The sequence below is a fragment of the Ptychodera flava genome, chromosome 19 (assembly GCF_041260155.1).
Source record: "Ptychodera flava strain L36383 chromosome 19, AS_Pfla_20210202, whole genome shotgun sequence".
Lineage (NCBI taxonomy): Eukaryota > Metazoa > Hemichordata > Enteropneusta > Ptychoderidae > Ptychodera > Ptychodera flava.
Window position 1 is genome coordinate 19,209,735 of NC_091946.1, and position 14,986 is coordinate 19,224,720.

Here is a 14,986-nt window from a genome sequence, read left to right on the forward strand (position 1 = left end):
AAGTACGATTAACGCGAGTTTATACATCAGGGGTGTCAGATCGTAATTTTCCAAGCGGCATAAATGCTTTTGAACAAAATCGACCAAAATGTTCGCCCTCCACGTAAATTGAAAGGGCCAACGTGTCAATTACATATTACCGGACGATCTTATGCTCTCCACATGTATTTGTAGAGAAATACCCGCTATCAGTCTGATAAAACGATAGCCTGTTATAATCCATTAAAGTAGGGTTGTCTTTCTTTTACAAGTCTCGTTGCAAAATGGGGTTTTTTGCTTTTTACAAAATATGATATAATTATAAATGGTACACTGATTATGGTACCGTAATTTTTCATGTCAATGTTACTAGGTAAAATATATACCGGCAACTTTTAATATTGAATCATGTTCAAAGTCATAGTGTTTGATGGGAATATTTACAAAATATAAAACTATAATAACGTCAAAGCCTTTGATTTTTGTCCACTAACTTTCATCATGTTTGAAATAAGTATAATGCAATTACTCTATGCGCCATCTTTTTTATTATTAAATATTCATAATATCGTAAATTTCACAAATCACATCACTTTTATGCAAACTTTTAGAAACAAAGGATATGTTAAAAGGGATTTCTTTAGGGTAGCTGTATCAGAAGCTAAGAAATGGCTATGGATGATAAGTAAACGGGCCCACTGAAATGGGAATGCCATAGCATGATGAAACTTTACTGGAAATATTAACGCATTAATTTAAACAAGTCTTCATTACATCAATAAAATCCCACAACTGAAAGAACTATATTTACTTCTAGCAAAGAAATTAATTTTTTATTCAGTTCCAGCGAGCTCCTGCAAGGGATTTCATCTCTATATTATTCCTTTTGTGTCAAATGCGAACTCAGATCAGAGCTGCTGCCAGGGATTTCATCTCTATATTATTTCGTTTGTGTCAAATGCGATTTCAGATAGCAAGAATAAAAATTACCCTGACACATCACAATCAAATAACCCCAAACGATATTCATAATGTTGCGTACGCAAGACTCCCGTATGATTCAAACAAGTCCTTTTTCTATTCCTTTCCTTTCAGGTCGAGAGCAGTTTTGCTTATCTCTGTACACTCTAGCTTGTAACTCTACGTCAACAAGTTGGAAGCATGGGCATTACGGCATTTCACCTACAAAATGAATTATACTGGAACGATTCTTTCGTCGATGGCACCACAAGCGGTATAACTAGGAAGTCTGAGCGAGGCGAACAGATTATATTTGTTATATATAATGCTGTATCCCTGTTTGGTTTAATAGGGAATTTATGTTTTGTATTTGTGATGATGAGGGTGAAAGAGATGAGAACAATTACAAACTATTATCTATTGAGTCTCAACATAGCTGACACCCAGTTCCTATTCCTACACTTGCTCGAAGTATTTTTCCGTAGAAGTGACCTATTCGGCAGTAGAGTCCACTGTTGGCTAACCAATGTACCCGTCGTGATTACAGAGGAAGAATCCTGCATGATGGTCGCCATCATCAGTGTCGAGCGTTACTTAGCAATATGCCATCCTTTGAAAGCCCACGTGATCAACACAACCAGCAGATGTCTGAAGATAATTCTACTTTCATGGATTGTCAGCGTTTGCCTCGCATCGCCTACTATGGTATTTTGCGAAGGGTGGCGTCTTGCAACTGATGAGTTCTTAGACTTGCAAATCGCTTGCTACCTTATATATAGCGTTCCTTTGTTCTTAACTTTACTGATTACTTGCACGATGTATTCAAGAATTGCCAGGGAAATGGCAAGAAGGGCGAAGTCCTCCATAACGATTGACCTGTCAATTCGCAAAGAAAGCTTGCAGGTCTTACGTGTGGCCATTGCCAACACGATATTTTTCTTCGTTTGCATGTTTCCAATGTGTATAGTTCTCATTTGCTGGCTGTTGCGTCTTTTAGAGATATGGCAAAATGACAACATTGGTGATCTTCTAATGTTTATAACAATTGCAAAGATACTGGTATTGGTAAACTCGTCTGTGAATCCGTGGTTATATAAAATGATCAGTCAAAAGTACCGAGAAGCTTTGAAAAGGTCATTCTTATGTTAATCAACCACAAATTTACCATTGTAATAGTGGGCTACTTAATTAAACAATGGGTTATATAGGATGTACAAATGAAGTATATTAAGTATTTAAAAGTAAATCGACACATTCACTTCCTGTTTGTCATGTATATTCATAATTTATCCTTCTTACAGGATTGGCACACAATTTAACTGTTAAAATGTGTAGAATAGAATTAAATGTACCGATTGAAAACTGATAATGTCGAAAATGCTGGAAGGAAAATCATAAACGATAGGAGATTGTATGAACTTATGCAAATACTGCATATCTCATAAGTCTAAATAAAGTGGGCATTGCCATTATTTGTTAAGACCTAATATGACTTTCTTCTGTTCTTTATATTCACACAAAGTGTTATTCATATCGGTAAAATGGTACTTCTATGTTTTCGTTCTTATTACTCAATATGGTAGTCTGTAACCATCTTCAAGCTTTCACAAACACTGGTATGCGCTCCCACTTAAACTGTGATTTCTTTACATTACAAGAGTGTTATGAGAGTAGATTAATCCTGAAGGTATGTTTTCAAAGTTAAAGGGATCGTCTCTCTGAATTTAAATAGACAGAGAAAAGGTGTTTGTACAAATAACAATACATTATTGACATTCTAGTACATTGTAACTTTGTTTTCTCATTGTATTGAGTCATTTGCTCTAGCATCCATTTGTTTAGCGACCTTCATCGAATACGCAGGACAGATCAGTCCAAAGTAAGTACGTAATGTAGATATGTGCACATGTAAAGCAGATGTTGTGTAAAGTTTCATATCTACATAAACAGCAAAGCAATCAATTCCACAGCTTTGTATTTTCTTTTCAGCTGAATTCAATATTGTAATTGCAAATAAAATGTTGTTCAAAACAATCCGACAGAAATTTTATCAGTCCAAACTCATCTCACTGACAATCTTATAAAGGTTATGTACCATTCGTTCGCTGTAAGAAACGCTCTCGCAATAATATGTTTTTTAATTACTCTTGTAATTCCTTTAAGCACAGAACCGGAAAATAATTTTTCGAGAAGTTGTTGACACCAGATATGACAGAAATAACCTCAAGTATCGGCTATTTCTTCATTCCATCTTTATAATTTTCAGGGACGTACAACCTTTTAGGAACTTAGATTTGGTCAATAGGTGAACTTGCAACGCAATTGTTTGAGTTTTATCATTATGCTTGCAGAATTAACACCATTTTTATGGCACCTGTTAGGATGATCTGTTCGAACAAAATCCAGCTGAACACCGAAAAGGGCACGCCTCCGCATCCTTTTTCATATGTACCACATTTTACTAGCATTGAAATGCGCACATATCATTGGTTTTTGTACCATACAGCATATACGCTATACCATTACCCTTTGCCAATCAGTACTTTATGCCCGGTACTACCTTTGTTGGTAAGCTTCTAGTATTTTGTAAACAAGTACTGTCCGCAACGCTGCGCTTGTTGAACAACACCTCCGGACATTAACCATGGTAATTTGTGAGAACTTGATATGGATATCCTTTTACAAATCTGTGAACTACATCTGATATTCAATATCGTTTGTGAATCTTTCTGAGCTTAGCCGACTCACGTTTAACTGGATGAAAATAACACATTAAGCTTCTAATAAGTGTCTAAGATATGAAAGACAATCTCATGCATAATTCATTTTTGCATCAGTGACTCATATTAGCGTTGTAAGGTCACCGACTACAGACAATGTCATATAATTTCTCCGATCCGCAAGGGGTAATTTCTATACTATGAACAGTTTTCTTTTAAAACGCCCCGGCTGATGATAAAGTGTTTTAATGGCTGGGTGTCTTGTCGTTCATTATTTTCATAACATCCGACACTAATCTTCCGTAATAACGTTAGATGATTGACACTTTAAGTGCAAAACCTTTTAAAGACTGTTAACAGATTTTGCACGCAAACAGAAATCACTGTGACATTATATACAACTTCAGACCCTGTCCTCTTCTCGAGAGAAAATGGCAGATAAATATGACTTTCACCCGAGGACACATCAAAAACAGAAGCCCATGTACATTATACAACGACGTCATTAGCCATTCTAAATAATCCTTGCTATCACATGTGCCTCTGCTCGCGATCGAATCAACGATACCTCCAGAGACCGTCGATGCAACTCATAGGTAAACGTTTAATATTTAATTGTACTCTCTCCCTCTAAATATTTGCTTCCAAGCTTTTAAAACTTCTCTATCACGTTCATTCTTTGGCTTGGGTAAACGTAAAAATGCAAAACATCGAAGGCATTTACTTTCACTTTTCTAAAAGAAAGCAGCACGGACGTCCTGTCGTTGAAAGGCTTATGTTTTCACTGACACTGTAATTGCATGTCAACCTGAAACATGTTGATAATAATTAATTTGTGAATTACACTACTGACTTATACGTCGTATATTTTCTCTTCAGTTAGTTATGTTATATGGATGCGTTCTTAACAGCCCCCTTGTCCTTCTCTTACGACCAGCCTCATATTTAGAAATGAACACTCGGGTATGGCGATCGAGAATAAGCACCTTTCAAACTTTTCTGAGCTTTCTCCCAACGGCACAACTGAGCTCTTGGTATCAACCAGCGTGGGGCAAATCCAGAGAATCGTCGGTCTAACATTGGCATCAGTTGGTATAATTGATAATGCACTCTTCATGTTTGTGTTAGCGCGAGTTGGCAAAACGAGAACAGTCACTAACTTCTATCTGCTGAATCTTAGCATCGCTGATACTCTATTTCTCATTCTTTACGTATTCCATGTTCTGTTACCATACGGAGACGTTCATGACGGAAGCAGAATTCGCTGTTTGCTGACTGTGATACCTATCACACTTAGTGAGGCAGAATCCTGCATCATGATCACTTTGATCAGCATCGAACGTTACCTGGCAATATGTCATCCTTTGAAAGCTCACCTAACCAACACAATCGGTCGATGTCTGAAATCGATTCTGTTGTCATGGATCGTGAGCGCGTGTTTTGCGTCACCTACCTTTATAGCGTAAACATTAACATTGTAGGATTTAGATGCACTTTAAAGATTTTCAATCCAGAGTGTAATTAAAACTTAGATTGTTAGCTTAAACTTACAACGTGGAAAACATACTCCTGTCATTCATAGTTTACTTTTACTCATTTAGAGACTGCAGATGACACTGTAAAATGCATTTTAATATATTTGGCAGCAAAAAAGCGCTATTGGCATATCACCGATTGATTGTGTCGACTAGATGAATTAGGAATCTAATAAAGTCCAATTTTCTTCAGTCAATTCTTTCGTGCGGTAGCTACACGAGATATTGTATACTAGGTACGTTTCAAAAGGACTTTCCTGTTGCTAAGTTATCGATGTTTTGACAAGTTTGTTTTGTTCACCCAACGACCAGATATGCAATATAAATTTCTGCGTTGGATAAAATGTCGCTGAACATGTTATTGACGGCAGAGGCGATGTAAGACGTTATGGCGTTAAAAACGAATATTAGCATGGTAACACGATGATTTTGCGTAACATATATTGCACTCACAAAAAGATTGTAGGACAGATGGATGGCTTGATTGATTGAACTACATGTCTATCTATTTATCTATCTATCTATTTATCTATCTATCTATCTTTCTATCCATCTAATATCTATCTATCGATCTATCTGTCGGTCTGTCGGGTTATCTGGCTATCAGTATGTCGATCTATCTATCTTTCTTTCTCTGGATGATGCATGTCCACCTATGTATTTATGTACTTGCATGCATGTTAGCAGATGGCACATGGATAACCTGTATTTAGACATTTAACTTAGCTCTCGACATTATTTTGTTCCTTTTTAAAACAATTTTTTCTTTGATCACCTTCCTCTAAAATAACATTTGCGTACTTAAAGTTCTATCATGTTTTTCATTTTATCTCAGGTATCTGCTGTTTGACTAGTAACCTTCGATGACGTGCAGGAGAATTACTTCACTGTCTAACTATAGCGGAGTGGAAATACAAACGCCAATATGACGCTGATCCCAACGACGTCGGCGGTCATTTTAAATGACACAAACTGTAGTTACAGCTTTACAGTTGAAGGAACTGAAGGAACATTGTCATTCTACATAAGGGTGATATTTGCTTTAAATATGACTATAGCTTTGATAGGACTCTACGGAAATGCGTGCTTTATGATTGTAATGGCAAGGATTGCAAGCATGAGGACAATCACTAACTTCTATCTTCTGAATCTGAGTATTGCAGATAGCAGTCTACTTGTTTCATTCTTAATAACCATACTGCTGTCACACCTTGGCATCGGCAATGTCGGTGATCAGAATCTCCAATGTTTGCTGACCACGATACCAATAACACTCACTCAGGTTGAGTCTTGCATAATGATCACCCTGATAAGCGTCGAACGATACTTGGCAATATGCCATCCGTGGAAATCTCATGTCATCAACTCGACCAACAGGTGTGTGAAATCAATTCTTGTCTCATGGATTTTAAGTTTATGTTGCGCGTCGCCCACCATTCTTCTTTGCCGACGAAGCGTCCTAGACGATAAAGTCATACGTACGGCGTTGTTAACATTCTTTGCTGCACCACTTTTTATCGCTTTTCTCATCACTCCTACAATGTATTCAAAAATAATAAGAGAAATGTGTAAAAGAGCACAGTCGGTTTCACCGACCACGCTCGATCAATCAATTCGTAAAGAAAGTTGGCAAGTCGTACGGGTTGTCATCGCAAACACGATAGTTTTCTTCGCCTGTATGTTTCCTATATTTGTGGGCCTGGTTGGAAGAATATTGTTCATATTTGGCATATGGAAAGAGGAAGACACAACAAGCTTGTATAGTCTTGAGATTGCGGCAGTCACATTGCTGCTTCTTAACTCTACGATAAATCCATGGTTGTACAAACTGATGAGCAAGAAATACAGAGAGGCATTTAAAAAGGCATTTACATGTAAGGCAAATTCTCATCAACATTAAGAAACCAGACGCATACGAAAGTGAATACATCACTGCTACTTTGGTATTGTTAGTTTTAGAATTAGATGGATTTATCAGAGATAAACTGATTATTTCTATATTTCACATTTAGTTGCTTTATTTCATCCCAGATAAGTCAACTGTTTTACGATATATAGGGACCTTTCGAAGTCATGTCATAGGTTTAACAGTATTCTATAATTATGAGTAGCAAAGTTGTTGTTTATTGCTTATCTGTAAATTGCTAGCATTCATAATGAGATGATAATAAAAATATTGCATTGACACAATTTTGATTGTATAATATTTTTCTGACTACATAAATACACTATACATATCCAAAGGAATTCTGGAAATAGATCAGAATGATTGCATTTTCTATTATTGTATTCCGATTTCTTTCTGGTGTCAATTAAGTAAATAAAGTAACATTTGTTTTAGATCAGAAATATTGTCATAATTATCGTTTGTCGTCGGTGTCTTTCAATTGTATGCATCTTTGTTTCTGGTAGTTGTAAAGATTGAGCAGTCGTCGAATGCTGGATTATGATAAGGTTACAATTTCATTTTGTGCTACTTAATCTTCATGCTAAGAATAGTATCTTCTTAAAATATGGGTTTGCGAAGAGAGGGTTTCTATGAACGTTAATGATCATTTTCTTTAACAGAATAATTACCGGTGCGGCCACCGTCGTTATATCATTATATTCACAAAAATAACATATTTACCTTTCATTTAACGTTAAATACCAGAAAAATTAATCCCTTATGGTTCCAAGCATTGAGGTCGAAGTACCCCTCCCTTTAAGAGTTTGAGTAATCTCCTGCAGAATCAGGCGGTATCTCTGACTCTGTATAATTGTAAAGTCGATGGAGTAAACCATATAAAATTTTCCTCCTGCATGTTAAGGTCAGCATTTTCTTTACTTGTTAGATTGAATTTATTGCCATCATTACAACAATTCGAACAAGAAATCCAAATATATCAATGACTTTGAAGTAAACTGTTTTTATCAATAAGTGAGTAAATTTGTTGTTAAGATGGAAATGGTATTTTTTACTATTCGAGTATCGTCCAATATGTGAACTTTGCATTTTGTTATGAGACGCAATAGTTTGTATTGTATCATTATGCCTGCAGAGTTAACAACATTTTATTGCAGCTTTAAGGTTGATTTGTTACAATAAATCCAGCGAAACTATAAACAGAGAACGCTTCCGCATCCTATTGCTTATATACCACATTGTGCTAGCATCGAAACACGCATGTTTTATTGGTATGTATTTGCACAGTTATGCAAATACCAAAATCATTATGCAATTACCGCAAGTCAATCAGTACTTTGCACCCGGGACTTCTTTTGTTTGTAAGGTACTATTTTACATCACAACTTTATTGCAATTGCAAACCTAGCCACCAAAGCTGGAGATAAAGTGCCACGATACCAAAACACACATCCTACTCTAAGGTATTGTCTCAAACGCGGTTTGTCAACCTACACCCCCCCCCCTGTATGATATACACAAACAAAAATCACGGTCTTTTGTGAATAACCTTATAAATCCTTGAAATGCATCTGATTTTCAAGATCTTTTGTGTTTCCGTTTGTGAATCTTTCAGATCTTCGACGACTCATGTTGATCTGATTGAAATAACACATGTAGCTTTTAATAAATCTTTAAGATACAAAAGCCAATCTCACGTGTGTTGCATTTTTGCATCGGTGACCCATACTTGCACAAACGTTGTAAGGTCACCGACTGCCATATAAATCGCCGATCCCCGTTGGGTAATTTAATATATACTATAGGAACAGTATTTCTTTCAAAACGCTCTAGCTGATAATAAAGTGTTTTAATGGCTAGGATGCCTTGTCATCTATTCTTATTATAACATGAGACATCCCTTTCCCTTAATAACATGAGATGACTGATGTTTTAAATGCAAAACCTTTTAAAGACTGGTAATGGATTTTGCACGTAAACAGAAACCATAGTGACATCATATACAATCTCAAATGGGCACCTTGTCTTCTTCTCGAGGAAATAGGGCAGATAACTATTACAATTAGCCGAGGATTCATCGAAAACAGAAGCCTATGTACATTGTACAACGACGTCATTTGTTATATCTAATAATCCTTGTTATCACATGTGCCCATCTTCGCGATCGAATCTAGCATACCCCTAGAGATAAGATACCTTTGATGCAACTCGTAGGTAAACGTTTAATATATTATTGCTCTCTCTCTCTCTCTCTCTCTCTCTCTCTCTCTCTCTCTCTCTCTCTCCTATATTTTAATATATATATATATTTTTTTATGTATATATATATATATATATATATATATATATATATATATATATATATATATATATATATATATATATATATATATATATATATATATATATATATATATATGAGGTGTGTCTGTGTTTCAAAAGCTGTCACAACCTCTTTATCACCTTCATTTTTGTTCCAGGAAAACATAAAGATACTGAGTGTCGATAGCATTTACTTTCACTTTTCTGAAAAAGAACACATACGGTTCTGACATGGAAAGGCTTATGTGCTCACTGAAACTGTTCACGCATGTCAACTTAAAACATATTGATAACAATTAATCTGTTTATTGCACAACTGATTTATTAGCCGTATATTTTATCTTCAGTTGTTTGTACAGGCAAGGTCACTCGACCAATGTGTTCTTGACAAGTCCTTCGACCTCCTAGTGTGACTGGTCTCTTATGCAGCATTGAAACTTCGGTTATGGCGATCGAGAATGTGCACCTTTCAAACCTTTCTCAGCTTTCTGCCAACGGCACAAATTACAAAGACCTCTTCGTATCACCTAACGTGGGGCAAATCCAGAGAATGGTTGGTCTGGTGTTGGCATCATTTGGCATTTTTGGAAACGCACTCTTCATGTTTGTGTTAGCGCGAGTTGCTCGAATGAGGACAGTCACTAACTTCTATCTGCTGAGTCTTAGCATCGCCGATACTCTATTTCTTGTTCTTAGCGTGTACCATTTATTGTTTCAATACGGAGACGTTTACAACGGAAGCAGAATTCGCTGTTTGCTGACTGTGATACCTATCACACTTAGTGTGGCAGAATCCTGCATCATGATCACTTTGATCAGCATCGAACGTTACCTGGCAATATGTCATCCTTTGAAAGCTCACCTAACGAACACAATCGGTCGATGCCTGAAATCGATTCTGCTGTCATGGATCGTGAGCGCGTGTTTGGCATCACCTACTTCTGTTGTCTGCGAGCAAACGAAACTTAGTCTGGCAACTGTGACGGCTTGCTACGCCATCTCGTATGGGTCAATGGGTATTACTGTAGCTGTTACGGTGACAATGTATGTATGTATCATGAAGGAAATGTCAAGAAGGGCGAAATCGGTCAACCCAGCAACCATCGACCAGTCAATCGAAAAAGAGAGCATACAGGTCTTGAAAGTGACCCTGACGAACACCATTGTATTCTTTATATGTGTCCTTCCAATGTTTGTAGATGTGATTTTGAAAATTGTAGATCTTTGGAAAGTACGACCGCCAGGTGATTTTCATGCTTTCGAAGTCGTAGCGCAAACTTTGATTCTTGCCAACTCCGTGGTAAATCCATGGTTGTACAAAATGATCAGTAGTTCTTACCGCAAAGCCTGTCGGCAATCATTCAAGTTCTGAATCCACTGGACGCTAATTCGTATACAGTGTTGATGGTTGGAGGTAAAACTACAACCTTCTGTGAAGTATCTCAAAGCCACATGTAAAACAATGCGATGCACAACCAAGTTCTGTAGACACAGCTGTGTTAATTTCAAAGGAAAAAGCTTCAGGTATAATGTGCCTGCGGGATAGATATTTGGACTTTCAGATTTTTACAATTCTCTCCTGATCTACCACTTGTTGGGGATCATTTTAATGTTCCTCGAGTAAGAATTATTGTCACCGTCTTAGTTTTACGAATAGAAAATTTTGTATTTCCTCACTGAGTTAACACAAGGGTGATAGCTGTTTTGAATGCCGTAAGGAAGTTAGGATTTGGTTGTCTAGTATGAAAGTTTCATTTAGGATATTATGATCAAAACGCATCGCATATTGTTTCATTACCTTTTTGTGAGGCAAAATTTAAATACATAGGACTCCTTAGCTTCTGATATACCCAAACTACCTATTGATTAAGCAAATTAAAATAACGAAACATTGGAAATCGAGAAATAATGTCTCTCAAAGAGGGAAAGTTACTCTTACACAACTTATAGATAGCAAAGAAGTAGAATTCGATTACTTACTGCTCGGTTACGTTAACGATATTTGTTCTCTCGAATAATTGTCATAGTTAGGTTAACATTGGATAAGAATCAACGTATAGAAAAAGTAATCATGGACGTGTACAGGCTAATAGAAAGACTTGCTACAAATTTTGATTGATGTAAGGGCTTGCCCTGTAACGAATGACATTGAGCCAGTAGACGATGGATGTCCAATGTGCAAGAGCTTTGTTAATCTTGCATAAATGTGGGCTACATGTGGTTAGATGTGGGTTGTTGATTGAATAATGTATACTCTCTTACTTCAATAAAGTCGGTACACTCGTAATGGGGCGACTAAGATGTAAAAACCCTATGTCGCCTGCTCTGTTTTTCGATCAACTATACGCTCTTTTATTTAAAATGCAAACATGTTGACTCAATATACACATTTCCAATTTTATAATTTAGGAAACATAAAAGGCTTATCTGAGTATGTCATTTCTAAATTTTTCACTGTATATACATTTTCTATCAGATCTAAGCTATTGTGATAGATTTTCTGCTAACTTACTTTGAGCATACACAGCCCACCATTATCACGAGTGATATGAGGCCCTTTTTGAAAAGAATAAGCACATTCTGTCCCATATTGGGTTCCTTCTACATATCACTCTGAAATCATGTTAGAAAATGGTCACATGTTTACGCACTGACCTTTTAAATTGATAAGATTATTAGCCTTTATACATATGAAGCACATTTATTCACCAGTCACTAACACCTGCCATAAAAGCGTTTGAATATAGAGAGAAGTTGTTTATGACTGGCCCTTAACCTAAAAATTTACAATTATTTATAGAGAAGTGTTTGTCTCAACACTCACAAAAAGTATCATAAGCATTGCGGCTTCGAATTTGCAATTACATTTAGTGCACACCACAGGCTGTCGAAAGTTGAATCCTGTTCATAATATATGTAGGAAGTTAACATGATAAAAATCAAAATCAGTTCTGTTATACAGGCGGACAGAAAGGTGAACGGTCTTAGTGAATAATAGTGAATGGCTACAGGGAAGCCGATTCTGTCGTTCCTCCGAAATAGAATGTACACTTTTTTCATATTAGTGTCATTGTCGATTTATATGAATTTTAAATCAAAAAAAATTGCGGTTATTATTGCCTTGTTTTAAGTAGGTTTCACTATTTTCAGAAATGCTTCAGTCTGTCAGAATAGCCCTTCTCAAATTTCAAGAAATAAATAAACAATAGAAAGTGCAATCACATTCTTTACCTTCTCGTGTATAAAAAGCTGTAAAGTGGTATCCAGCTGAACAAAGTAGCATATATTGAAACATATGTAAATTTTCTAGAACTGCAATTTTAGCTCATTTGAAATTATGTGTAGTTCACTTTGTTGTCTATTTAATCGATATCTGATTTTGCAATAAAGCTTTTACTTCTGAGTTCGATTAGTATTCGCTTGTGCTTTGTCGTGTGACATCCTCCCTTTGGCATCAATATTTACTTAAATTGCGATAGGAAAATCAATACCACAATTTAGCAACAGCAACTGACAGGCTGTCTGTCTTAGCACAGTAAAATACGGTTTTGATAGTTAATCTTATTCACAAAAGAATATTGCGAGAATGTAATCAATATGTCGAATCGATAATTATTTGTAATCGCATTTTCGCGAACCGACCAATGATTATAATGCGTGTTGCAGTAAAATGTTTTTTGATAACATCATTATTATCGTCTTTGTATTTTAAAAAACATAACTTCACGCAATCAACCATCAGCAAGCACTCCAACCTAAAGTTTATGGTTTAGTAAACCATATACACTTACTCAAACTATAATAAACCCGGCGTTGTTTTTATCATGTTGAAATCAATTGTAACATCAGCGTTGTAAATTCAGTAAATTCTCGATGGAATTCAAACTCACAACGTACAGCACCACGTCACCTAGCGAAGGCATCATAGTCAAACCGCTCGGCTCTAAATCCCAACTCGTAAGAGAGTGGTCCAATGTCCAAGAAGAGTACTAGTCAGTAAATTGTGTAATCGAGTATAATTTAAAGCAAACTGTCAGCAATTCTAAGGGACCATTTCAGATTGTCACATAAGTTCAGGAAACGAAATTCCTTCGTTTAGATCAAACCCCCACCCGCTCGCCCTATAAACGGAGGTTCCAAAGTGCGAAATGTTTCCTGAGAGAACAATGTACTGAGAATTATGCGTCTCGTGAAGACAGTAGTAGTGCTGTTTCGACAGCACAGTGAGAGAGAAATAACCAGGTATGGTTAGAGCAGGCAGACACTTATAGAACATTTAGCAAATGATACTTTTTATCTTAATAATTTGACTGACAAATGAAAGGTTTAATATAAAATGTTACTTTCAGTAAATCGTACTTTGGACACGAACGAGTTAGAAACAGTTATTGTAAAATTTGTTCACACGAGTGTGCAGTCTTTTTACACACAAAAAACTTGTGATCACAAAATAAAAGTGTGGAAATGAAGTTCACTAATCAATTGGAGGTCAACCTCCCCCTCCCGTTAGCGAATGAATTTCGCCTTATGAACTTATCTGACAATCTGTGATGGTCTCTATGCAAGACTAACATTATACCCAGCATTCCAGGTTAACTGTGGCTTCAATTGTACAACAGTACATCCCAGTTTTGACTACAAATTATCGGGTTTAATCCTACTGTGGTAGATGTCACGACTGTCTCAAACTATTCCAGAATTAATTCTTGTAATTTCGCCAATAACTTACAAAAGTAAGATGGTTTGCTCAATTATTGCTTCTGCGAGTGAATAAAGAGACACTAGTATATAAAGATATCGCCCTCCGGTTCTATATGCGTAAAACACCAATATCGAGACGAACAGAGCGGACTGCATAACCAACATATCAATATCAGATTGCATTTATCATATCACGCCAAGCATTATGTTACATTATACAAGTCATCTGGACATCAAAATTGCCCCCGAAACTAAACCTTGAATCATAAATTATTGAACCCTGTACCTTTGTTCACAACTGATGTATTTTTGATAGAATCTTCACTCTTTACGCCACACTGAACTTCTTTTTTCCCTTTACAGTCTTCCTCGTCAGTGCAGAGGAACTCTGCATCATGACAAACATCAGCGTCGAAAGGTTCCTTACCGTGTGCTATCCATTAAAGTCAAACTTCATCGATACTAAAGCTGGAATATGAAATCACTTATGATTTCATGGATAGTAAGAGTTTTGCCTCATCTGTCGCTGCATTTTGCGGAAAATCCCTCCGCGGAGGTGCTGGAAAGTTTGACGTCATAACTATATGTTTTGCGTTATTCATTCTCACCTTTTGACAATGGTTTGATTATCACAGGCATAATGTATTCTAAAATCACGAAAGACATGTCTAAACAAAAAATGCCCGCGAAGATGCTGGAAGATTTGACGTCATAACTTTCTGTCTTGCGTTATTCAACCTAACCTTAGCCAGTGGTTTAATTATCACGACCATAATGTATTCCGAAATCAAGAAAGAAATGTCTAAACAAAGAATTGTTTTTCCCAGAAACAATGGATCTGAGCATCTTGAAAGATCATGTAG

At 36.4% G+C, this 14,986-nt stretch overlaps 1 protein-coding gene across 1 annotated transcript; it reads left to right on the forward strand.

Annotated features, from left to right (window-relative positions):
* The first annotated feature begins 1,317 nt into the window (after window positions 1-1,317).
* On the forward strand, window positions 1,318-7,094 carry LOC139118074 (tachykinin-like peptides receptor 86C). The gene is made up of 2 exons (XM_070681369.1): window positions 1,318-1,644; window positions 6,936-7,094. Exons 1-2 carry the CDS (start codon window positions 1,318-1,320, stop codon window positions 7,092-7,094), a joined length of 486 nt encoding a protein of 161 aa, XP_070537470.1.
* Window positions 7,095-14,986: the final 7,892 nt, after the last annotated feature.

Coding starts and splice junctions, on each gene's coding strand:
- LOC139118074 (XM_070681369.1), top strand. CDS start 1,318: ATGAGGGTGAAAGAGATGAGAACAATTACAAACTATTATCTATTGAGT. Junction 1,645..6,935: donor GCCTCGCATCGCCTACTATG/GTATTTTGCGAA, acceptor ATATGGAAAGAG/GAAGACACAACAAGCTTGTA.